At 40.5% G+C, this 24,434-nt stretch overlaps 3 protein-coding genes across 12 annotated transcripts; 2 read left to right on the top strand and 1 right to left on the bottom strand.

Annotated features, from left to right (window-relative positions):
* Positions 1 to 106: 106 nt before the first annotated feature.
* LOC117646633 (spidroin-2-like) lies at positions 107 to 9,259 on the bottom strand. 2 transcript variants are annotated; one of them, XM_034387715.1, is made up of 6 exons: positions 9,105 to 9,259; positions 3,678 to 3,749; positions 3,443 to 3,573; positions 3,115 to 3,312; positions 2,850 to 3,028; positions 107 to 1,250 (listed from the first exon to the last, which is right to left on the bottom strand). In XM_034387715.1, coding segments are annotated over exons 1-6 (597 nt in total). In that variant the 5' UTR covers positions 9,121 to 9,259; the 3' UTR covers positions 107 to 1,249. The 2 variants fall into 2 exon arrangements, with proteins under 2 accessions (XP_034243606.1, XP_034243605.1); XM_034387714.1 differs by having other exon boundaries at positions 107 to 3,028.
* Positions 9,260 to 9,682: 423 nt separating this feature from the next.
* Positions 9,683 to 10,639, top strand: LOC117646635 (LYR motif-containing protein 4). Its single transcript, XM_034387716.1, has 3 exons — positions 9,683 to 9,833; positions 9,945 to 10,065; positions 10,143 to 10,639. The coding sequence occupies exons 1-3, from the start codon at positions 9,751 to 9,753 to the stop codon at positions 10,200 to 10,202; spliced, it is 264 nt and encodes an 87-aa protein (XP_034243607.1). The 5' UTR covers positions 9,683 to 9,750; the 3' UTR covers positions 10,203 to 10,639.
* Positions 10,640 to 10,823: 184 nt separating this feature from the next.
* LOC117646627 (liprin-alpha-1) lies at positions 10,824 to 23,804 on the top strand. Of its 9 annotated transcripts, none has more exons than XM_034387700.1 (23): positions 10,824 to 11,398; positions 14,506 to 14,607; positions 14,692 to 14,931; positions 15,034 to 15,180; positions 15,749 to 15,817; positions 16,046 to 16,192; positions 16,265 to 16,384; positions 16,457 to 16,582; positions 17,677 to 17,827; positions 17,904 to 18,138; positions 18,266 to 18,389; positions 18,473 to 18,648; positions 18,754 to 18,946; positions 19,423 to 19,500; positions 20,023 to 20,177; positions 20,462 to 20,512; positions 21,444 to 21,723; positions 21,816 to 21,952; positions 22,033 to 22,242; positions 22,335 to 22,598; positions 22,677 to 22,833; positions 22,938 to 23,054; positions 23,134 to 23,804. In XM_034387700.1, exons 1-23 carry the CDS (start codon positions 11,150 to 11,152, stop codon positions 23,218 to 23,220), a joined length of 3,615 nt encoding a protein of 1,204 aa, XP_034243591.1. In that variant the 5' UTR covers positions 10,824 to 11,149; the 3' UTR covers positions 23,221 to 23,804. The 9 variants fall into 9 exon arrangements, with proteins under 9 accessions (XP_034243591.1, XP_034243590.1, XP_034243589.1 ...); XM_034387699.1 differs by having other exon boundaries at positions 17,671 to 17,827; XM_034387698.1 differs by having other exon boundaries at positions 16,457 to 16,594.
* The last annotated feature ends 630 nt before the right edge of the window (positions 23,805 to 24,434 follow it).

Below are 24,434 nucleotides of genomic sequence, written 5' to 3'. Positions count from 1 at the left end.
ATAAATAGATTAAAGAAAAGAACATAAAAAAGGTTAATAAAAGAACTACTCTGAACATAAACTTGCAGAAAGAACAAAAGTTGAGTGTCCAATTGTTTTCCATATATTTTTTTTTTTTTTTTTTTGGAAAGAGGAAAACATTCTTGAAGTCAAGCAATAGCTTCAAGTTCTGTGGGAAAACTTGTTCATTTTTAAATAACTTCAAAAGTAACACACATTCTCTCACATTTAAAACTTGCATGCTCCTAAAACAGATCACAGTCCACACACAATCACACTCACGTTCACACACATTTATATTCAGTCACACACACTTGTACAATTTCTATGTCTATTTCACTGCAATAGAAAACAACAATATCTTTGTCCTTGCAAAATCCATCAAGTTCACCAGTTCTTTATCATACTCCACACAACAGAACAAAACTTGATCTAAGGCTTAAATTTTAAGACTGGCTTCAAGCACAATGGAATCTCATTAAGTATAAATGTCTGAGTATTATAAAAAATGTGAGATGGCAACACTACCATTCAATATTTAACGATACTGGTACCATCATGTTTTTAAACATTCAGAGGTAGGCAAACAAGACACTTGGCATTGCTTTGGAGAATCAACTTAAAAGATGGATGTAATAAGCATTCTGTAGTAGGCATAACTGGCATCACCAATAATTAATAGTGAAATAGTTTAATATCAGTTAAAGCCGGTCAATTTCATATTATTGTAGGTAACAGTGATTTGCTCTTCAGAATGAGAGCGAAAGCAGAGACAAAGTACAAATCACCAAGCAAACCAACATAAAAATGTGTCAGATCTCAGATAAAGAGCTGATCTCTCCAATTTTGCCTACCTCTGTTGGTATCAGGAATATCACAATAACAACCATAGTGACATACTAGAGAGTTACAGTACCGCACTATTGATACTCAAATAACAAGGAATGGTCTATTTTGACAAAACTGCCCCTGGAGGCAAGAGAAAAACACAACAAATACGAAACAAATTTTTTAAGTTGGAAATACGATACCACTATGATGTTTTCATAACAAATAAACAAATGATGAGGTCAGGGGCTTTAGATGACTGTCCATGACAAAGACTCACCATGACCAAAGAACACTTTTGATGGCATTACTCAGGACATGTTCTGCACAAAGAATTCACAATGAATAGATTCCAAACATCCGATAAAAGGAACTGGAGACTTCTTAGAACCATTTTGATCTCAACGTGAAAACCTTCCAATCTGAAAGAATAATAGACAAAACTTGACATTTCTAGAAAACATGATTCAAAACAGAGAAAAGAATAAAAAGAAACTGGAATGCTATAAATTAAAAAAAATGAGGTTGAGATAAAAACGAATTCTTGGCATGGACAGATTGAAATCACAGGGGAGGAAAAGTCAGATCTTTAAAAATTGCCTCTGTCTCTGTATTTTATTTCATTCTTTTTTTGGGGGGGTCAGAGACGATAGTCACACATACTCTGCTATTACTGTTTGAATTTTCTTGAAACACTTGAGCAATAGCTGGATCAGTGCATAAGGAAACATTACCTGAAAGGTGGATCAAAAATGAATTGACTGACAAATAAAAACAATTTCACTCCTCTATGATCTCAGTAAGCAGAAATTGCTTTGGACCTAACAGAGGAACCGACACTAAGCACAGGCTGAGATATCTTGCATTGAGAGCGTTTCCCCACATTAAAAGCCCAAAACTAAGAGTTTATCAACACATTAAATTATCACGATAAGGCAAATGGGTAAGATAAAATTATGATTCTTACAATCTAGGGTTGCCATCCAAAAGGGAAAACAAAAACAAAACAAACATACAATGCTAAAAAGGTAATGTTGCAATGTGTGGAATACAATTGATAAGCACATGCGATATGTCAATTCACGCAAGGAGTTCGGAAAGAAGGGTTGGAAAGAAAATATTTTGTCTTCTTCTCACAATCAACTTTTCACCTTCACACAGAATGAAAATTGCAATCATAACTATCAACAAAAAGTACTGTCATAAGTACAGATAATGACTGTCACTGGTTACTTCAAGAGTGTCTACATAAATATAAATAAAGAACCTTTAACAAAACTTTGTGATGAAAATGAGAAAGTCTTTTCCTTAAAAGTTGGTTCAGACCTAGGAAGTACTTCAAACAGAAAGAATTGGCATGTCATTTGGATCGACACTTGCAAAACAATGCATTCTCATTCCTTAAATTTCTCACTTAAATAAAGAAGTTCAACTTTTAAAAAATGAAAGTACCTAACTTGACTAAATGTTATCACATTTCTAAGAGCATAAGAGATTTTTGCACTTAATAAGTCACAGATGAAAATAATCCTCACTGGATCTATTAGCAAAAAAGTCCAAGCCTATACCCTCACAGAAGTAAAATGGCAACACGAAGACACCGAAAGAGGAACGTGATGGCATACATTTGAGATACTGATTGATATTCAAACATCAACTCCACTATTTGATTAGAATAACTGCACATAACATTTGGAACTATCATTCCAAAAGGTAGAGTAAAGGAACACTGGGTAGAATAATTTCCTTTTTGGGATTGAGAAACAACTAGACAGAGCAGCCAAGTCAGCAAAGCCTCTTGACAAACAATGATTTTATATTATTTGGGTAAAGTTCACAGCAACCCACAGATACAAAAGGAGTAGGGGCAACCCTAATTGAAAGACATTTTCTCATTTCTTTCTGCAAAATAAAAAACAACTTTTCCTTCAGTTTTTTTTTTTTTGTATTTTTTTTTTAAGTTTTCTGATACTGTATGTCGTAACTTTTTCTTTTTTTTGTTTAATTTTAAATAGGTTTACCAGAACGTGTATCCACCCTCACTGCCACCAGCCAAATAAGAGCCTTTCTTCTGAGTAAGAGCCACACCATGTCCAGCCATGGCTGCCAGTTGTGCGGCATTGGGAGCCACTCCAGGAGGAGACTGGGGGATCACATTTTGTGCAATTCCGTCAAACCTTGCACCTGCATCGTAGCCACCCTTGAGAAACAAATATAGAAACATTGTGAGGATAAGATAAGATAACATATTACCACCACAGTAGAGTTGGCAAATACACAACTAACCGGAACCATGATTGCAGGTCTGAACTGGGGTGTAGCTTGCTGCATTCCTGGATACGCATACGCTGCTAAAGGTGAGTAGTAAGCAGCCTGCATTGGGTTGTAAGGAGGATAGCCAAGATAACCGGGATAGCCTTGAGCAGCATACATCTGTGCAGCAGCAGCAGCAGCGGCAGCAGCTGCAGCACCAGGCGGGTACATCTGAAAGAGTTTCAGCATGATTAGCAAATGAGGGCACAATTTCATCACTAAGGTTCACATTAAAAAAAAAAAATGCAGTCTGAAGACGATATCAAAAAATATAATTTAAAGGATTGCATTGCATACATACCTGTTGTCCAACCATAGGGTGTCCTAAGGTTTGATCATAAGTCGGAGGCGGACCCTGAGCTTGGGCTTGTGCTGCAGCTGCAGCAGCATACAGGTTGGTTGGGAACACGCCATAAGGACTAGCGCCAGCCACTGAGAATGACAAATCAAAATGAGTGCACACACAGACACAAAAATACATAACAAAAGAAACAAGGTTAACGCCTTTATGTCAGTAATATTTAGACATAACTAACCTCCATAAGCTGCTTGAGCTGGACCATGCACAAAGCCTTGAGGGGCCTGTGGAGGAGCACCTGGGTAGGGAGCTGCAAAAGACATAAAAACGGAATGAGATGCTGACCATATATGTTGGGTGTTGCCCAAATCAAAGAGGCAACTGCTCCACTATTCAACTTGATTCTTTACTCAGAGAGACCACTGTGGCAATTGATTTCTCTTAATTTTGGAAGGTTAAACCTTACAAAATATTGATGTATGCAGAAATAAAATTCTTGAGATCTGATGTATATTAGATGCAAAAAATGGAAAAAATAAGATGTCTTTGTAATATTAGGTCTTAATGAATTCATCAGAGAAATTAAAATAAAGAATTTTGGTTGAAGCACTGTTGTCTGGAAGGACTTGGTTTAGGTACATTTGATGTTATAAAACTGAATGGCTCAGCAGATACTTAGAAATAGTGAATTTTGAAAGCAGTAAACCTAGCAAAAGGAAAGGGAATTTTAAGATAGAACTGAAAATTGACTTAAAACAATTAATAAACCTTTTATCTAATGATTGTTCCACATTGTGTGCTTAACTCATCAGTTGTGAAAGAGCCCATAGCCCATGCAGAAAAGCACACAACCCAACTTAAAATGAGTTTAACAAACAAGAACAAACCGCTGACATGGAATGACATTTATAAAAGTTAAAGACAAACCAAATCACAACCGGTGTAAGGTATGATTTATTAGACTCTCAAATGAATCTTATAAATGCACCTTACACTACAAAAGTGCTTCCTTTGGAATAAAATGAAATAAATAAAAATAACAGAACATGTACAGCTAGCAGCAGCATGCAACTACCACCAACACTAAAGCACTATTTTGTATGTGAACACTTAATGGGAAAACAAAACAAATAAAACAAATGCATCACAAACAGCCAAACATGGTGCACGAAGTAGATATAGGTTGGCAGCTGCTTTAAAACTATTTTAAGACATAAAATGCTTTGAAAGGGAGAACAACAGATTTTAAAGTAAACTAATCATTTCTCATTGAGGATAATTATTATTCTAGTAGAAGTTTTAAATGAGTTGCTTCAGTTCTTGAGAGCAAGCTGCCAAGCCCACTACAACAGAAATCCTAAATGTTAAAACTGCAACTATACAGGAAACCCTCAAAACACGGCGTTGACAAAGTCGCAAGGACTGTTCAATTAACTTTGAGGAAAAGGTTCATGATGTGTCAAGATGTGGATGCAATGTTCTTTCATTTAAATTGATAGTAAATATTTGATTTGTATGTCATCTATTAAAAACAGAAGCTACACCATTACATTTTGAGAGTTTCAAGGAGACATGCAGACACTAAAAATGCTCATGCTCTCTACAAATATTAGTCTGAACTCTGCGCTTGCACACTTGTACGAAAACATGCTCACACTAGTCAAATGTGCTGACTGTAGCACTAGTCTCTTTGGGAAAGGCTGATATTCTGAAATCTGGTAGGGTGCTTTCAAAAATGGATGAGGACTGTTAACTGTTTTGCATTCTACAAAAACTTCACCAAGTATCATACTAAGGACAACTCCTACAATTCCCAGGACGGAAAAGATGATTCAATTAATGCCTGCGTAGAGGAGTATGATTTTACAGCTTCGACGACATGTATAACAGAATTTTCACGACGAAATGCCAAGACATTTTGAAGTTCAATGCCTTCAGCATGGCTTCAGGCAGGGGAAAAGACTTGTCTTGAATTTATCAAGGAAAATCAGCCTATTCCTTCACAACACTACCATGGCTACCGGGTCACTACCTAACCATGGATAAAATTTAATCAAATTAGTGATTCCACTTACTGCCAAAGTAACTTGTACACATGCTCTATATACACAACATGCACACCACAACTCAAACTCCATGAGACAGACTATTCGGTTGACACACTTAAAACATGTCAGATCAATGAGCTATTGAATTTGAAGAAAAAAGTCCTTCATATAGGTATAAAATAATATTGAACTTAGGTTTTCACAGAATACACGGAGCTTGAGTTGTGATAAATATTAACGTGAGTTCTACACATGCACTACAAATCCTGAACAAGCACAAGAGAATTGTTGATGTTCAATCTCAATGGAACACTTATGGCCAGCACCAAGTTGGCCATCTTTGACTTGACTCAATTATCATTAAAGATTTCCATTCCAGCTTCTATTTCTGTGCCTATTCAGGATTGGGGGTTAGTAAAATATGTTAAGTCTACAAGCATCGATATCTGTACAGTCCCAAAAATTAATAAAATAATAAAAGGAACACATGCTCTAAGTAATAATTTGCTTCCTTTGTGTTTTTAAAATAAAAAATTTACTTTTAAATATAAGACAAATAATAAAATGGGATGGGAAATAAATAAAGTTACAACTAAAGTAATATCATATTTCACACATAGAGCCTAATATGGAAATAACTGCACCAACAAAACTAACAGAAAGGTTAGTTCTTTCAAATGCCTAATGTGATAATCGAGAAAACGTCAGATTTAGATTACCATGAACTGAAAGAAAAATGTGAGAATCTGTTTGGGGTGCATGTAGACTTTTCCTATTGCATTAAAAATTTAGTTTTCATAGCAAAAGACTGGGTAAAGAAGCTTTATGTGTGAAAACAGCAGGAAACAAATAAAGAGTTATCATTTTGCATACAGAAAGGCGATTCGTGAACATTGACTAAGCAAGACACATGATTGCATCATTAGCCCCACACAAATGCTCCCACTTTTCCAAGAGCGGGATAGCAAGGAATGTAAAATACAATTCAAAATTTCAAGGATAGGTAAAAGAGCACACAAATAAATGACAATGACATGCCACCCTTCTCTAAAGTATTTGAATTGACTTTGACAAAAAGCACCTAGTGCTGTTCATACTATGAACAATAATTCATATTGGGCATGTATGCGGCGTTATTCCAAGCAAGGGGTACATATCCTGGCATTATGAACTGTATTTAACATTCCAAAGAATAACAATGGATTATAGTGCCAAATAAACACCATCGTGACAATGTTGGTTGGTAAAACCCAACAAAACTACAGCAGAAATCTGCTAGATGGTAGCAAGAGGACAAGTGTGAGAACTTTAACATCAATCTTTGTTATTAGTTTTTAATTTATCAAGTTATGATTGGTATTTGCCGAAAATAAATTGGACCCCAAATGAGGTAAGAAAGAAATTTCACGTACTACACGAATATTGAAATAAAATTATGTCTGATGCTAAAGCTCTTGTGAAAATGACTTAATACGGCATGCACGGTGCTTGTTTGAAACTCCAAACAGCACTAAGACCAGGGGATTCGTCTGATTCATTAACTTTAAGACAAATGAAAGAAATGTAATTGTATTGAAATTAACACAGGCTGAAAATGCTCAGAACTGTAACTTGACAGCAACAACGATTTGGAAATTTGATTTTAATAAGTGCACTAGGACCATGACCAACTGGGTGAAAAGGGCACATATACACCAAACCGTAGCACAATCACACACAATGGTGCACAGTCCCAATGCACTTGATTCCTAAGTATCCTCATTCTACCATCCATTCATGCAAAAATCTCACATCATTGTTGACAAGAAATAATGACTTTCTTAAGAAAAAAAAACATGTTGCACTCCAATTGCTACGCTAATGGTAAAAAATAACTAGTGAAGGAGATTATAAGACAAGCAACCAGCCAGTTTGGTAAAAGAAACACTTAGAAGAGGTATTTATGGTTTAAATACGCTGTCACTGGTTTTATGGTTTTCGCTAGTAACAGGCCGATCCCCTCGCCAGAAAACATCCATCAAGAAGGAAGCTGGAATGAATAATTAGCATTGATTTACCCTCCAAAAAATGATATCAGTAAAACGTGCACGAGTCATAAAACCGATAATTATCTCGGTGTCGTCGATCGTGGGTCAGCACATTTTTCCAAAGAATGGAAGCACTGCACTTTGCCTAGTGTTAATGGATCAGTGCTGGAGTACTCTGGAATAAAAAATGCAACACATACGAGAACGGATGTACAAAATGATCTAAAGTTCTGAGGAAAAGTACCACCAAACCCAACAACTTTCTATGTATTTATCTTATTTCATTATGAAGAATAAAAAAAAATCTAAAAGAAAAAGTCTAAAGGCAAACAGTACATGGGTCTGGGTGTACTTTGCGTTAGAATCTAATACAACTCGTCAAATTAATATGTTGACTTCGTCACAATGAAAACAAAACAAATAACAGGTTTAGGTCATAACCTATAGTTAAATATTTGTAAAAATAAATAAATAGAAGACAACATTTTACAAGCTAAAAGCAAATAAATAAAACTCTAGAAGTTGGTGATGTTCTTTAAAATAAAATCTTTGTTGGCCCAGAAGGAAAACTAGAACATTTGATGACTCAGTTTTGGAATGGTCCATTATTGACAGCAAAATAACAAAGCTGTCTAGACACAGCTCAAAGTGTTTATTTTTGAGAAACCAGACAGTAGGACTAAATATCAATAAGATTTACCCTTGAACGATCAGAGTGATGCAGGCTAGTGGTCATCATACAACAAATGAAAGAAAAAAATCACATCTGTACGAACAGATGATGTGACAAGTTGAGTGGGTGGTATTTCAACACGACTTGTGAGGCATATTTTCAAATATTGTTGGCAAAACCCAACTGAGACTAGAGTAAATATAAGTCACCAGTCTTGATTTTTTTTTTTTTTTTTTAATTTGAAACAAATTTACAACTACGACTTTTGCCATCATTGCATTTAAGCTCATTTAGAGAGGAAGACAAACTTATCTCCACATGGTCATGTGAAGATATATTAGCATTACAGATCAAATGATCAAGGATCAAATAGATGTGAAATAGTTGTGGACGAAACAATACGACAAAAACCAAAGATATTTTTAAAAATTTAAGAAAAAAAAGATATTGAGTACAAGAAGCAATTTTAGACAAAGGTGTTGGATACTGTCCCAGGCAACAGGAAATGAGGAAAATCAGTTTTCGAAAATGTAGACATGTCCGAGTTGAACCTGTGCACGAACTAAGACCTTCGAGATCCAATGCCTAAAAATAATTCCTGGACTTCAATTTAAGGTGGCCATTTTGTTCACCACAGCCCCAACCCGTTGAAAGGAAGAATTATTGATTTATTCTCCAATCCACTTGGGCCATTCACGACGTGGGGCTGACAAGGCGAATGGGCACCAATTTTTCAAGCAAACACAGTTCAGTACTTTCCACGGCGCAGCACATATTCTGCTTTGATTACAGCAAAGTCTTGAATGGTCGAGTGCGAAGTGGGAACAGCAGGGCGGGCGAATCGTTTTATCCCGCAGGCCCGACAAGATACAACAAATCCTTAAACAAATTAGAGTGGAATCTACAGTGAAACTTACCCTTCTTTTCTGCCATTGCTTAGGATAATGCAATATCCACTGGACTATGCACTAAGAACAACTTCGTCTGACACCAAACGACTCCGTATTGTCAAACGAAAATAAATCGGTAGACAACACGAGAAGTAGAATTACAACGTTGTGCGAGACTCCGCCTTCGAATCTGTGTACAGTCACGCAACGGTGCGAAATTATGCCCAGGGTATGTAAGTGAATTCAGGTTACGAAAGAAAAAACAGCAAAGACTATAAAATTTCTATCTGGTTGTGATATGGGCAAGATAATATGCATCGGTAAACAATGCCAAAATTAATGATGAAGTTGAAGCTTCACGGAGATCTTTGTACAGTCAATGCAAACAGCTTAGCCAACTGAAACCCCAAAAATAGTTGGTAACTCTTTTACACATTTTAATGATTCGTTGGGAAGAAAGGCATATGTACAGTTACCAGGGGAGACGATTTTTTATCACTTGCACAACGCTTGATTTTCAATAGACTCAGTTCCCTTTCTTCCATTTGTTTTAGCAGCTTTCCCTCCCGCCATCCCCAACACCCCCCCCCCACCCCCCCACCCCTTCCCCTTCCATCCTTTAGGGGAGCTTAACTCGAGCAAGTTTTTATTACAACAAATTGTTACTGAAACAATGTCTGCATTGCGGAGTGAAATATTGACTCTGTACAAGTCATTACTAAAGGAAGGAAGAAAGTTCTCCAACTATAACTTCAGGTATTAGCATGCCAAGCTTGTTCATTGAGAGCTAAACTGTCTTTTTCTCAAACCATTTTACCATAACCTTGTCGATTCATTTGTGCTATCTTATGTCGTCCTTCCTTGCAGAATGTATGCTCTTCGAAGAGTAAAAGACAACTTTAGGGAAAATATATCTGAGACAAATCCTAAGAAAATCGAAGAATTCCTTTCTTTTGGAAAACAAAATCTTGAGAGTCTGAAACGTCAGGTACGGTAAATCTATAATGCAATGATGTTTTGCTTTGAGTGATGATAAAAATTACATTGATTCTCTTTTCCAACCAGGTTATCGTAGGGAATCTTTACAAGATGGATGACCTTGTCATAGAAAAGAAGACTCTGTAGTTTGTGTCCTTTGTGACTTGCATCAACCTTCAAAAATAATGCAGCTCTTAAAATACTTTTGAATATGTCTTTTCTTCGCACATTGTCTCCCATGTATTCATAGGCCCGATAGAATGGCAAATAGTAGAACTGTCCTCTTTTCTGTGCGAAGAAAATGTGTTGAAATGGTTTGTTAATTAAGATACCTGTGATATAGATTTGTTTTGTAGTCTTGTTATTTTTTCATTGAAAAATGTGTCTTTCTTTCCTTTTAGTCGCATTTTAATGTAACTCTCATTATGTCATATTTGCTTACAGAGAGATATTTTTCATTCTGTGTTACTGTTTCCTGCATAACACGCCACAGTACGAAGTGATGAAGAAAAATTTCTCTTTATGGCCTATTTTTTGCTTTGATTGAACACCAACAAAAACAATATAAAGAAGTTCCTATCTGATTGTGTTATTCATTTCCTTGTCTGCCTCTTCCTTGAGATGAAACCGACCGAGTCCGAGGGAAATGGGAGGGACAGTTCCCCGCCCCGTTTGAATTTGCCGCCCAGCGCGGCGGTCCATCAATCACAGCCTTGTGCAAAAGATGCGCAATCTCCGTCCGGCGCCTTCTCCCACTTTACGACTCGGCGGATTGTCAGCCTGACGTCACAGTTTAAAATGGCTGCCTGAGAGGAAAAGTGTCGTGCTCGGGGCACTAGCAGTAGGCGTGTCTCTTGCAAATTTGTTGGAAAAATGAAGAGAGAGTGTTGTGATAACTCGGGTGGCCTGACTTTTCCGCATAGCGGCTCGCACGAGGCCCTCGGCCCGGCCGTCCTGGGTCCCAGCTCGGCGAGTAGCGGGCTCGGGGAGCGCAGCTAGGGCGCTTGCAGAACCTAGACACCGCTTGTCAAGTTTTGTGTACATCGCCCGTCCCTCGAGTCCCTCCTGGGGGCTGGGGCGAGGACGGCCCGACGATGTGGAACATGATGTGCGACGTGATGCCCACCATCTCCGAAGACTCCATCAGCCAGCGCGGGAGTCAGTTCGCCGGGGAGGATGCCAACTTCGAACAGCTTATGGTGTCGATGCTCGACGAGCGCGACAAGCTCCTGGAGAACCTCCGGGACGGCCAGGACCGGCTGGCGGAGCTCGAGGCCAAGTTGTCTCAGGTGGAGAAGGAGCGCGACTCCCTGCAGAGGCAGATATCGGCCAGCCTCCCCCAGGTACGACGGCACCTTCCTACCTCTCACCCAACACCGTCGGGGTTAGGCGCCCTGGGTGCCTTCTATCTCTGCTGGATTTCCGCTGCGGACCGGTCCAGTTGGGGATGAATTTGTCAGTTGTAGGCACGTGAGTCGACCCGAAGAAGTGACAGCGCTTCCTGGTCCGGGCTGGTCCGGGCACCCGTTCCCGGGAGCAGGATTTGTCTCATTGATGACTTGTGTGCAGGGGTGGGGGGAATGAATGGACCCTCAGTAAGCATTATTTGGCTCAAAACCTGTTGGTTTGGACCATTTTTGTGTGTGTTGCAAATGTGAACAGTGCCTCATTTGTTCTGTTCCTCAATTTAAAAAAATAACCTGTGTATAAATAAGTTAATAATTAATTTTGTCACATTTTTTTGTTGCTAAATAAGCACTTTTGAATGGGAAAATGCCCCCATGTCTTCTGTGAGGATCTTTCCTTTCTTGATTCCTCCATTATGTTCTAGTCAGCCATTATAAATCTTATCATTTGTGTCATAATTTGTATAATTCAACCAAATTTGGGATAAGCCCTGTAGTTTTGTTTTCCTATCAAATCATCATCATTTATTCAGCTGGAGGGAGGAGTCAGTGCTAGGAGTGTCCGTACATTCAGTTAATACCTGTGAGCTTACATAATTGTGCCGTTCTATAAAGTAGGTAATTTTAGCTGTAGATGTTAAGAGTATTTGTCACAACTTAAGAGCTTGACATTTCTTGAGGAGAGTAATACTTGGATAATTTTTACAAGACCAATGTTGCTCTGTGTGGCCAAATTCGGCCTGTATGGCGAAAGAAAGGCTTCTTGCTTGCTGTCAAAGGGGCGGGGGGCTTGATTTGGACACACTCCCTGTGGGTGGGCGAGTGTGTAACCAAAGCGGGCAGCGGCGGTGATCCGGGTCCGGCTGGGCAGGCCTGGCGCTCAGGTGACGGTGTGACCAAGTCCGGTGCGGGTATCCAGCGGGCAGGACCTCCTTTGGTGCAGTGCCAGCACTGGCAGCCACTGCGGGTCCGTTGACCTAGAGTCCACACGACAGAGAGCGTTGTACTCGCGTCCTGCAACAGGTGCAGCACCTGTGCACCTGCAGCTGCCTGCCTCCCAGGAGAGCAGTATTCGCGCCCAGTGTAGTCCCGAGGCGGGCCGAGGCGGGCCTCTGGCGCCTGGCCTCTCCGCCGCGGCGCTACGCGGCGCTACGCGGCGCTCGGCAGTGCTGGAGGCTGGAGGGCTCTTGAATGGAGAGGCTGGCTGCGCTGCAGCGCTGCAGCTCTGCATGAATGAGGAAGGCCCGCGAGCGGCGCGGCGTGAAAGGCGGCAAACAGAGCGGCCTCGTTTCGTCGCTCTGCCCGGCTCTGCCTCTCTCGCACACCCGCACGGAACGCGCCATGAGTGCGGCAGAGAGACAGAGCGTCGAGGTGATCCTTCGGAATCAGGTGGCTGGCTGCAGTCTGAGGCCGAGCCAGGGCCTTACCTCGCCTCGCTGGGAGGGAAAGTGCAGCCCGCCCCGCCAGCCAGCCGGTGCAGCCGTCGGTTCGTCTCTCTCGCACCTGTACGGGACGTCCCTCGAGTGCAAGAGAGAGGGGCGTCCCGCGGAATGAGTCTGCTGCCCAGCCCGCCACCGCGCCACCTTGTCAACTTGTCACGCCGGCCGCCGCGCGCCGCGCCCCGCCTGGCCCTGCCTGTCTCGTCTCGTCCAGTCTCTAGTCCCGTTATCTAGGCTGCCGCTACGCCCTGCCAAGCCCTGCGAAGGCCTGCCCGGGTCGAGTGACATCGACATCTGCGGTCTTGTGTCGCGGGCGGAAACGATACCGTGGACCGCGCAGGCCGCGCAGGTACACCGCCAGCCAAGAGGCGCGCTGGGTGCGGCCTTGCCGGCCTTGCGCGCCGGGCGTGGTACTTCCCCCGCCGCGCGTCCGCGCACACAGTGCTCAGCCCGGGCGGCGCGGTGTGCAGGCGAGGTGCGATGCCCTGGATGCCCTGGGCGGCGTTGCACCGGGTTGCACGCTTTGCCCGGGGCGTTAATGTCGCTGAGGCCACGTGCGTTGGCGCCGACCGGGCCGGCGGGGCGTAGCGGGACGTAGCGGGGCCGTGCTGCAGGGCTATTGGGGTCCTCGCACGGGCGTTGCATCCGGTGCGAGTGCCATGCCATGTGCGCTGCCGTGGGCCGTGAGGGGCCGTGCGGCTAGAGAGGGCCCCGCCCGGTCAGCCCGGCCCCGCCTGCAGCCTGCGGGCCTTGGCTTCGCTGTGAAGACGGTGGCGCTGTGCAAGCTGATCGAGGCCGATACCGAACAGTGTTTCATCGCTCCGTCTCTCCCGCACTGATGGGGGCGTCCCGTAGGAGAGAGACGCAGCGACGAAGCACTGGGCAGGGTGGCACACTGGACGGGGTGGCCCACTCGACGGGATGAGTGACTGATGGGGCGTTAGGGGATGGGATGGGGTTAGGCGGCTTGGGTGACCGCTGGCTGCGCGCTGCGGGCGCACCGGAGACCGGATCGGGGTCAACCTCCGCCCAGCCCTTAGTCGTGGCTCACGCCCCCCGCACTCTGTTCTCCAGCCATATCGACCCACCCCAGAACCCCGCCTCTCCCCGCCCTCCCCGCCGCCCGTCCCACCCACGCCTTGGGCTGCCTTGGCGTGGTGTGGCGGTGTGGCGTCTGCTCTTCGTCTCTCCCCCCCGCCCCTCCCCCCCCCCTCTCCCCGCGACGCAGCCGCCGCGTGCGCCGCAAGCGCCGCATCCTCCCCGCCCCTTTACTCTGCTGTACTTGTGGCACTCCCCGCGATGCTGGCGCCGAGCTCTTGGATTGACATGTCATTCATTCTCGAACTGGACGGTCCATTCATTCTCCTCAGGATTTACCTCTTGGGTCGGGAATCCGTATCATAGCAATGAGCCAATGCAACTTGCTATAAAGTATCTTCCAAAAATCAGAACCAACCTTTTAATTCTAAAAAGATGAAAAGCATCAAATTTAATATTTGAGAGAGTTGGTTGACATCATCTGCTAAAAAGAAGTCGCATGAATAAATTTACAAAAATACCAACTCAAAAGAGAAAGTACCAACAAACAAACCTTCTCTTTTCCAGGAATTGGCCACTTTAACAAAAGAATTAAACCAATCTAGGGAACAACTACTGGAGCGAGAAGAGGAAGTTGCTGAACTGAAAGCAGAGCGAAATAACACTAGAGTATGGCAATGCCTATTTGCAAATTTTTTTTTCAGTTGATTGATTGATTAAAGCATGTTATCTAATTCTTTAATATTTCTTTAGTTACTTTTGGAGCATCTGGAGTGTCTAGTCTCGCGCCATGAAAGGTCATTGCGCATGACTGTTGTCAAAAGACAAGCAGCTGCCCAAAGCGGTGTTTCTAGCGAAGTTGAAGTTCTGAAGGCTTTGAAGTCACTTTTTGAACATCACAAAGCTCTAGATGAAAAGGTTCGAGAGAGATTAAGAGTAGCATTGGAACGAAACTCAACTCTCGAAGAGGAACTTACCTCAGTCAAAGAAGAGGTCAGTTTTCATTAAAAATACTTCAAATAAATTCTTAAACTATTCTCTTGTTTTAATATTGTAAGTATTAAGTCATGCATTTCAAACTGTTTATTTTGTCAGCTTCTCCAATTTAAGTCTGGAGGTAGAGTTCCGTCTATTGATGATAGCTGTAAACCAAAAGAAAATGGCCAGCAGGATGATGATCATCCCCGGAATGAACAGCAGCAGCAATTGCAGCAGCAGCAATTACAACAGCAAATCAACAAGGTAGAATTTGATTGATTGATTGGTTGATTGTCTTATCAAGAATAGATTAAATCAAAGACATTTATTTTCTAAATGTAATCAAATTGTACATACAATTCTTTCAACGTCTGTTTTTTTTTTTTTTTTTTTTTGTAAAGGTTGTTTAAAATTTTTAGTGGTACTGTTGTTTTAGGTGTTTTCTAAATATGCTTTACACAGTCAGAATGGTCAGATAAGCATGCAAAGTTCCATTCATTATTTTAATACAGTCTATCTTGTTAGCCTTTAGCTTTCATTTAATTTTTTTAAGCTTTGACCATCTCATATTTTATAGATGATGGTGAGTTACTGTTGGTTTTCTTCTTTCAATGTTTCTACTAGAGGTTGAATCTCCAGTACTAGTAGCCTCTTTTATTTTGCAAATTTTAGTAATGCTACCTCTTTTTTTATTTTTGTATATAATTTCAAATTATTTGCAATATATTTTGTTTAATGTGTAAAGTTTAGTATATACAGTGTTATAGGTTGACCAATAGTGAGTGATGTGTTATGTGTAGACGCATTATGCTTATTTGTTTTCCAATCGCAGCAACGCCTTTCAAATGGCGGCCTTGAGCTTGAGATGGAATCAGAAAGGGAGGGTTCTGTACCAAAACAGGTAAGAGCTTTGCTTTGTATTTATCTTTGCTCTAATCTCAAAATAAAACTATGTTGGCTGCTAAATGTATTTTACCTGGGCACTGCTTTTGATAGCTTTTCAAAGCTTTCAAAACTTTCATTTACCAACTGTTATTGTAGTGCAATACATCTCATCATCATAGTTGAATTTTAAAGCTCACAAAATTTTTATGCTGAAGAGTTACAGTGAGAGTCTTATTGTTTTCAGACTGCAGAGTTGGCTCAGTGGCAGAGAAGAGTTGCAGAACTGGAAGAAAGCTTGTCCAAAGCCCAAAAAGAAGTTCTGAAGATTCAGGATGCAAATTCGAAGCTGCAACGGGATTTGAGAGAAAATGTTGCTCAAAAAGAAGATCAGGTAAATTGCAATTTCCACAAAGTCTCATTCTCACAAAAGGAGTATATGGCTAAACACACTACTTGCTTTTAGGAGGAGCGAATTGCTACCCTAGAGAAGCGATATGTTAATGCACAGCGAGAATCCACCTCCTTACATGATCTTAATGAAAAATTGGAACAAGAGCTTCAACACAAAGAAGCCCAACTCAAGGTATCATCCAAGTCTAAGAGTCAATCTTGTGCTTCGAATGTGCTCCCCCTTACCTCCTTCTCCCCCACTCAGTTGCAGGAAGAAAAAATTCGTGCTATCCAGGAAAAGCTAGAACTGGCCGAACAGAAACTGGCCCAGTATGCAAAGCTGCCAGAAATGGAGGAAGAGCTGAAACAACGCATGGAGGCCTTGAGCCAGGTGAGGGCACAGGTACGATCGACTTTTTCTTTACAGCTGTCATCGCCTGCTGCATGATGTCGGTGTTTAGTGCGTCCAGCTCAGCTCGTGTGATTGTGGGTAAGCTGTTCCTCTCAGGACTTTGCCACATAGTTTCAAAATTTGTCAATGGCCATTAAAGTTCAAATATTCTCACAGTAGCCCATTGCCAGGACGTGTGTGGCAGTTTTGGCTTTTATTAACAAGTACTGTGGCACTTTCTTTTATAAGGTTTTGTGTCTGTGATGCTATGTTTTACTGTGAAGGATGTCTTGTCCACATTGATAGGTAAAAGTACTTATAATCTTGTAATTTAGTCCAGTAGAAAGTCAGTTAGTCTTGGATACCAGTCATTCATGACTCTTTCAGTAAGAGAAATCCTCTGAGGTAAGCTATGCTTTAGTGCAACCCTTACCTTCCAGTATTTTTTCTTTAATCTTAAATTGTTTTACCTTCTGGTTGTACATTTAAAAAAAATTCTTTATGTTGTGTTCATTAAATATTGTGCTTTCAAAACGAAAAGATCTAAAGCTTTATTTTTGTTTTTGTTTTTTAACTCGGCACTTATTGTCTTTTTTGCACTTTTTAATTAAATGATCTTTTTCTTTGATTTTCTGTTGTACTTGACATTTCCTCCATAGTGTTCTACATTGCTTGTGTCATTGTTTGAACAAATTTAATGCAATGTTAGGATATCTGTTTCGGCTGTCAGCTGTTTCTAATTGCTTCTTTTCTCTTAAATTGATTGGTTCACCATGAAACTGCTGAACAGTTTCAGTTCTGCATGAATTCCCCTTCATGATTTAGTGCTTCACTTATTCTTATTGTTATTATTGGGAATACTAAATTTTTTAAACCTACAGGTTGCTTTGATATCCTAAAGAGAAAGAAAAAGTGTGGTTTAGCTACCCTATTGTATTTATTTTTCTTGACACCCTTCCTTAGTTACTTCTTTTGCACATACATTTTGTAATAACTTTGTGCACTGGTGTCATTATCCTCCCAAAAACTTGTTTGTAGGATCTTCCCAACACGTGGACCAGTTTTGTTGAGTTTATTCTTTTGGGCAGGCGCAGGAGCGGCATGGATCAGCAGAAGATCGAATTCAACGCTTGGAAGGCAATTTGGATGAAAAGAATGCTGAGCTTCTGCGTCTGAACCAGAGGCTGAAAATAAATGAAGAACACAACACTAGGCTATCTGCAACTGTGGATAAACTTCTGTCAGGTAAAAGTGTCTGTCAGATGCTTTGATATTTGCCTTCATCTGCAGTTTTTTAATTGTTTTTGGCTCTTTAAAATAGAATCAAATGACAGATTACAAGTGCATCTAAAAGAGCGAATGCATGCATTGGAAGAAAAGAATGCTCTGCAACAAGAGCTCGATAAGCTGCGCAAGGTTATGGAAGATCTGCAAGGTGAAAAGGGCAGTATTGTCAAGGAGCTTAGTAAAGCTAGGATGGAGAATGACAATGTTAAACGACAGATGCTGCAGCAGGAAATAGCCTACAACATTCAGCAAACAGAAGCTCTAACCAGGTACAGTCTTGTCTGATCTTAAAAATTCTGTGTTACGTACTTTCTCAAAAGATATTGTAATAGCTTGACTTGTAGGACATATATGTATGGGCCTTAAATTGCAATTTTTTTTTCTTTTGTCGTGCAGGAGTTTGTCTCCCAGCGCTGTTGATGCCAGCTTTGTTCGTAGTTCTAGTCAGTTAAGTTTCGACACCCATTCCTTGCCCAGAAGGCAAAAGAGTAGGCTTGGTCTTGATGATGATCCTGCCAAAGTAAGTTAAGAACTGAATGTTTGAAGGATCAAATGTATCACAATTTTACAAAAAAAATAATCAAATCTATCTTGATTCTTCAGGATTGGGAAAAACTCCAGCAAGCTCAAATGCTATTTGATACAAGTGATGCTGAAGGTGATGACAATGAAAGTATTTTTAGTGCAGCAGACATATTAAGCCCAACAGGCCATACTGATGCGCAGACTCTAGCCCTCATGCTGCAGGAGCAGCTAGACGCTATCAACAATGAAATAAGGTAATGGTTTCCAATAGCAGTAAAATCAACAAAATTTATAAACAACCATATGGAAAAAAGAACCCTGTACTATAATTTGTCTTACTTATGTATGTTTCTGTGTAGGTTAATTCAAGAGGAGAAGCAGAGTACAGAAGCGCGGGCAGAGGAGCTAGAATCTCGTGTAGGAAGCTTGGAACATATGAACTTGCTGTCACGTGGGCGTAGTTTTGAGAGAGCTTCTCCTCCTGTCAGTGGTCGATCAACTCCAAAGTCGCATCACTCACCCAGTCGGGATTATCTTCATAAGTACCATACGGTAAGAAATATTGCTGTGGGTTTTGTGGGATTTTCCTCTCTGTGTTTGTGTTTACCTTCTAGTTCCATCTTAGAGTGGAGTGCATCCTTTTCTTCCTGTAGATAATTTATTCAATATTGACTTGTGATTAGACTTAATTTCTTTCTAAAACCTTCTTTGTTCAAACTGTTCACTGTGAGAATGATATTGGATTAAATATCTGTCATAGGACTTTGAAACCATTTAATTCGGTTTGTGTACATTATTTGAATGCATGGTTTCTTTAGGAATATCTTTCAAAGGAATTTTCAGAAATGCATGTTAACAAATTGTCACTAATTCTGGATGTGCAGTTGTTGTTTAGTCCGGTACTGGTTTTTATTTATTTCTAATATTTTCTGCAAGATGCAGTGTAGACTCCTTTTGTTTAGAAAAGGCCTACACATTTTCTACACATAAAGTGCAGATAGCATGATGCATCGTGGGGTATGTTGTAGGCACCTGCCTCTATGTCCCCGGCTCATCTTCATCAATATGTCTCTACTATGAGTCCTGAATCGTTGCCTGGCAGTCAGGTTTGTGTTCACATCCACTGATTCAACCATTTCTTTGTAACATCAGGTTTTTTTTTTTTTTGTTTTTTTTTTTAATTATTTCTTTCTATTTTATGGAGGACTTCATGGTTTATTTTTTCTCTTCAATCTTTTGCTTTTATAGCTCACCTTTTTCCCTCTCCCTCACTTGCCACCTGTGAGATCATACTTTTGCTAGTATACCCTACCATGTAGTCTTTTCCCCCTGGTAGAGTTATGTATAGAATCATCATTAATACATAATTCATGTAAAAGCCATTGCAGCCCTTGGTGTTCTTTGTTTTTGTTTTTTATTTTATAATGTGCTTGAATTTAGTATTGTTGTAGTGCATGAGGAGTGTGAATAAAAGATAAAGTAGAATCATTGCTTGACTCCTCTATGTTAGTACTAGGCTTTCTTATGACATAAAATATGATGAATCCTCATTCCTGTTGCATTGATTGAAACTGTGTGGATTTTTTGTGACATGTATTTTAACTTCCAATGTGGATTTTTCTTTTCAGCTTCAATTAGGACCACTACCTGGAGATCTTTCATCTGAAGAACTTCACTCTGTTACTGGTGACAGCAGTGGTGCTGCAAGTCCACTAACAGCTCGCTCTATGCGTCTTGAAAGAGTTGCTCAAGCACTTGCTCAGAGCCAAGAAGAACTTCGAAGGTTTGTTGAAGTTGTTTAATCATTTTCGAATGCTAGTCTTTTTATTTTTCTTAAATTTTTGAGTAAGTTTAAAGAAGTTTTGATTTCTCTGTACCTTAAAATCAAAGTGAAATTTGGGTGGATCGTTGAATGGGAAGTGATATCCTGCAGATGTCAACCATTTAGCATTCATTCTGTTTTTATTTATCTTGTTTCTAGTCTGAATTTCACACTTAAAATTTCTATTTCTTTTTGTATCATTTATTTTCTTTCTTTGATTGGGCTGTTGTCTTTTTTCTGGATAGACGAGTTGGTGCGAACGCCATGCCGGGCCCTGGGACCATCCTCAACCAAAGGTTAGACTGTTGTTTTATCCTTTTCAAATCATGTTCGCATTTTCCAGTCGTGATATTATACCTTTATGCATATATTCATATGTTTATTTCTCAAACTAATCAATTGCATGTGAGAGTGGCTCTCTTTTGCACTTGTGCATTATTCATGCCAGTTCAGCAAGCACTGTGCTCAGCTTTCAGTGCCTCCTCCATTCAAATTAATTCTCTTGAGAGGGGGAGATGCGGATTTGCTTTATGAAGTTGCTTGTTGATCTGCTGCAGTTCTTTTGCATGTTTCATCCTTATAGGTGAAAAGTTCATGATACTTACATTTTAATAACTTCTCCTAAATTTCAAACATACCAAAGCCATTTTTCTCTTTTATAGTCAGTTTCTAGTTGATATAATAGTCAGTCTGTTGGATAAGACCTCTTCTCAGTTCTCCTTGGATTGGTTAGTTAGTCTTTTGTTTATATTTCCCCTTAATTAATTAGATTTAAAAAAAAAAATTTAAGATTGTTGAGCTCCTAGTTTGGAACCCCTGGACATTTTGTAAGACCCTTCCTTCTCCTCTGGTCCTCTTCTAACTTGTCACATCTTTCTCCTGGGGTCTCAAAGTACCTTGCACGTGTCCTTTTTATGTGTGCACATTGTACATATCACAGCTTTAGCGCTTGTGCTATAGCAGCTGTGGTGCGCATCGGTTCCACTTCTGTAACACATTCCATTTCATTCGATGCATTTTGCTTCTTCATTGTTCTAAGCGACTGAATTGTTGAAATCTCACATTGTTTATCGTTGAATGTATTTTTTCATTATCATTTTTGAAGGAAAATGTGAATATGTTACATCAAGTGTACAGTGTTCTAGTGAATGTTAGAAGAAATGTGTGTCATTAGGGTGTAGTTGTAGTGGATTTGTAGTGCAAGTAGTGATATTTGTGGGTGTACAGGCCCGGCGGTCTCTGCACACCCCCATCTCCTCTGTCTTCTCGCCACAGCAGCCAGGACTCCCTCCACCGAAACCTCCTTGGTGGTCCCTCAATGTATGCTGCTGGATACCAAAGCAGTTACGGGTCAGGGCTGATGATGTCTGCATCAAGTGGTGCAGTGAACACAGTTCCATCGTCTTCAGCAGCAGCAGCTGCGGCGGCTGTTGCAGCTCAGAAGAAAAAAGGCATCAAGTCGTCCCTTGGACGTTTCTTTAGCAAAAAAGAGAAAGTCAGTGGAGAGGTGGGTTCATATGCAATTTTTATCTCTTCTTGTTTCGGTTTGTGTTTAACACATGAGGTTTACATTGCTTTAAATTTATTATTGTGTTCTAGGTTAAAGGGAAAGATATGGGATATGGAGCTATGGATAGCTATGGAGACGGTGATTTGAGTTCTGCAGACACCATGAGTTTGAGTGGTGCAACTAGCATGGGACAGAAAGCAGATTTTGATCGTAGAAAGAAGAAGAAGTATGTATTGCTCTTTATTGATTTTCTGAAATTTTACATACCTTATACCACTTTTGCAACAATTTTATTTTTCCATGTAGTGTGTTGTCATGTCGTCATGAACTGTTGGCTGAAGCAATGAAAGCTGGTACTCCTTTTGCGTTGTGGAATGGTCCAACTATAGTTGCGTGGCTTGAATTATGGGTCGGAATGCCAGCTTGGTATGTGGCTGCCTGTCGAGCAAATGTTAAATCAGGAGCAATCATGAGTGCCCTAAGTGATCAAGAAATTCAACGAGAAATTGGAATAAGGTAGGTGGTTTTTTTTCACAGTAACACATTCAGTTTTTCTCACATGCTTTATTCACTGATTAACATCATCATTCTGCCACTTTCTATTTCAGCAATCCCTTGCATAGATTGAAACTTCGGTTAGCAATACAAGAAATGGTCTCATTAACAAGTCCCTCAGCGCCTAAAACTTCTCGTACCACCTTAGCATTTGGGGACATGAATCATGAGTGGATTGGCAACCATTGGTTACCATCTTTGGGCCTAACACAGTATCGATCAACATTTATGGAATGTTTGGTTGATGCACGTATGCTGGATCACCTAACAAAAAAAGATTTGCGTGGACAGCTTAAAATGGTTGATAGTTTCCATAGGTAAATATTATTCACTCTTTTGACATAAGTGTTACTCTTATTTAATTCTCTTAAATTCAATCCTATGATTGTGTTCAGGACTAGTCTGCAGTTTGGCATATCATGTTTGAAGAGATTGAATTATGACAGACAAGCTTTAGAGGATAGAAGGAAAGCTTGTGAAAATGAAGTTCGAGATGTCATTGTATGGTCTAATGAAAGAGTTATTCGATGGGTTAGCTCTATAGGCTTAAAGGTAAGGATGGCCCAGACATTTTGTGTTTGCCTGTTTTGTTTCTCTTTTCAATTATTTACTGATTGTTTTATGTTACTTACTATTCTATTTTTCTCCCTTTCAAGGAATATGCCAACAACCTTTTAGAGTCAGGGGTGCATGGAGCTTTGATTTCTCTTGATGAAAGCTTTGATTGTAATAGCCTGGCATTGGCACTTCAAATACCAACACAAAACACACAAGTGAGTTTAGGGGCTTTTTAAAGGAATCCTTTCAAATGTGCTTGCATTAGTGTTTGTCTTCATTGTATCATTTTTACAGATGAGACAAATGCTAGATGTGGAATTCAACAATCTCTTGGCCATTGCCTCAGAACGTCATGTGGATTCAGAAGGACCAAAATCTTGATATTACACCACCCGCCTACCACAAGATCAATAATTTATTGTTCAGCTTTCCATTCATCTGTGCAGCAGACATTCCAATCAAGAGCTAACCGGAAGGTTGATTGTGCAGCAGATGCTGGATAGCAGTGGGCGGGTGCAGCACGTGATGCAGGAATCGTCAGTTTTCACTAGTCGTGTTGATTATTGTTGGATTTGGACGGACTGGCGTTTGGAGAAGTGCTTTCTTCATTCGCCCTTGTTCTTGTTAAGTTTGTATGCTTGTTGAGTGTATAATGCAAAAGAAACAAAGAAACTGCTTTGAGTATTCAATGTTTCTAAATGTAGCACCAAGTCAAGTGTGCCATTAGTAAGAGGAACATCACTCGCAATTTTTAATGGTTTGTTGATTCCTCAAGTATTTGTAAAATAATTGATATTGTTGGCAAGGTTCTGTTCATGTTCATTCTTCCACACTCTGTTAAAGGAAGACAGCGTGACATATTTTATCAATTATAAGAATGCCGTGTGTGTATAGTTAAGGTATTTGGTTACCTTGAAATCACTTATCAATGAATAATTCAATGCAGTATTAAAATGTTTTTACCATTTTGTTTGTAATTTTTCTGAAAGTTGTAACAAATTAACATATTGTTATGAAATATCTTCCATTGTACATTTGTAATTAGCCATCTGGGGTATGGCTTATGCTCCCGGCTGCTGTTATAGAACCAAAGATAGAGTGGTGATCCACACTTGTACATAGACTGTGAAGTGGATGGGCTACTACCTACTCGCAATATGCATGTCAGCAAGGCCAGCAACGCCAGCACCCTCATTTGTTGTCAAAGACTGACTTGAATGTTACAGTTAATGTCCGGTCCCCGGTCAAAACGCGTTTTAACTAGTTAAAACGCGGATTAACTGGCCGGGCCGGGTAAAACTGATATTAAGAATAATTTGATGTAAAATTCGGCTTTTACCTAGGTAGAACGGGTAATGACTAGGCAAAACGGGAATAAACTGGGCAAAACGGGAATTAACTGGTCAAAACGGGAATTAACTGGTCTAAAATTCACTGGGTAAAAGGTGTGGGCAGGTAAATACCAGTCATTTGTTGGAGCACGAGGTACTGCCGTGACACTTCGAGTTGCAGAGTACTCCTAAAAGGCGGCATTTGCATTTGCTGGAAGCTTTGCACCCTTTTCGGCAGTTGCACCGGACATAGCCCTGGCCACC

The sequence above is a fragment of the Thrips palmi genome, unplaced genomic scaffold, assembly GCF_012932325.1.
Source record: "Thrips palmi isolate BJ-2018 unplaced genomic scaffold, TpBJ-2018v1 HiC_scaffold_19, whole genome shotgun sequence".
NCBI lineage: Eukaryota > Metazoa > Arthropoda > Insecta > Thysanoptera > Thripidae > Thrips > Thrips palmi.
This window is presented reverse-complemented; position numbering and strand designations above follow the sequence as displayed.

Bases quoted from the DNA above. Each gene is read 5' to 3' on its own strand.
- LOC117646633 (XM_034387714.1), bottom strand. The intron at 3,574-3,677 runs GTTAGTTATGTC...TGTCATTCTCAG, and splicing joins AGCTCAAGCAGCTTATGGAG to TGGCTGGCGCTAGTCCTTAT. The intron at 3,029-3,114 runs GTTAGTTGTGTA...TTGTTTCTCAAG, and splicing joins GACCTGCAATCATGGTTCCG to GGTGGCTACGATGCAGGTGC.
- LOC117646635 (XM_034387716.1), top strand. From the start codon at position 9,751: ATGTCTGCATTGCGGAGTGAAATATTGACTCTGTACAAGTCATTACTA. The intron at 9,834-9,944 runs GTATTAGCATGC...CCTTCCTTGCAG, and splicing joins TTCTCCAACTATAACTTCAG to AATGTATGCTCTTCGAAGAG. The intron at 10,066-10,142 runs GTACGGTAAATC...TTTTCCAACCAG, and splicing joins TTGAGAGTCTGAAACGTCAG to GTTATCGTAGGGAATCTTTA.
- LOC117646627 (XM_034387697.1), top strand. From the start codon at position 11,150: ATGTGGAACATGATGTGCGACGTGATGCCCACCATCTCCGAAGACTCC. The intron at 18,390-18,472 runs GTAAGTTAAGAA...TTGATTCTTCAG, and splicing joins TTGATGATGATCCTGCCAAA to GATTGGGAAAAACTCCAGCA. The intron at 20,178-20,461 runs GTTTGTTGAAGT...TTTTCTGGATAG, and splicing joins AGCCAAGAAGAACTTCGAAG to ACGAGTTGGTGCGAACGCCA.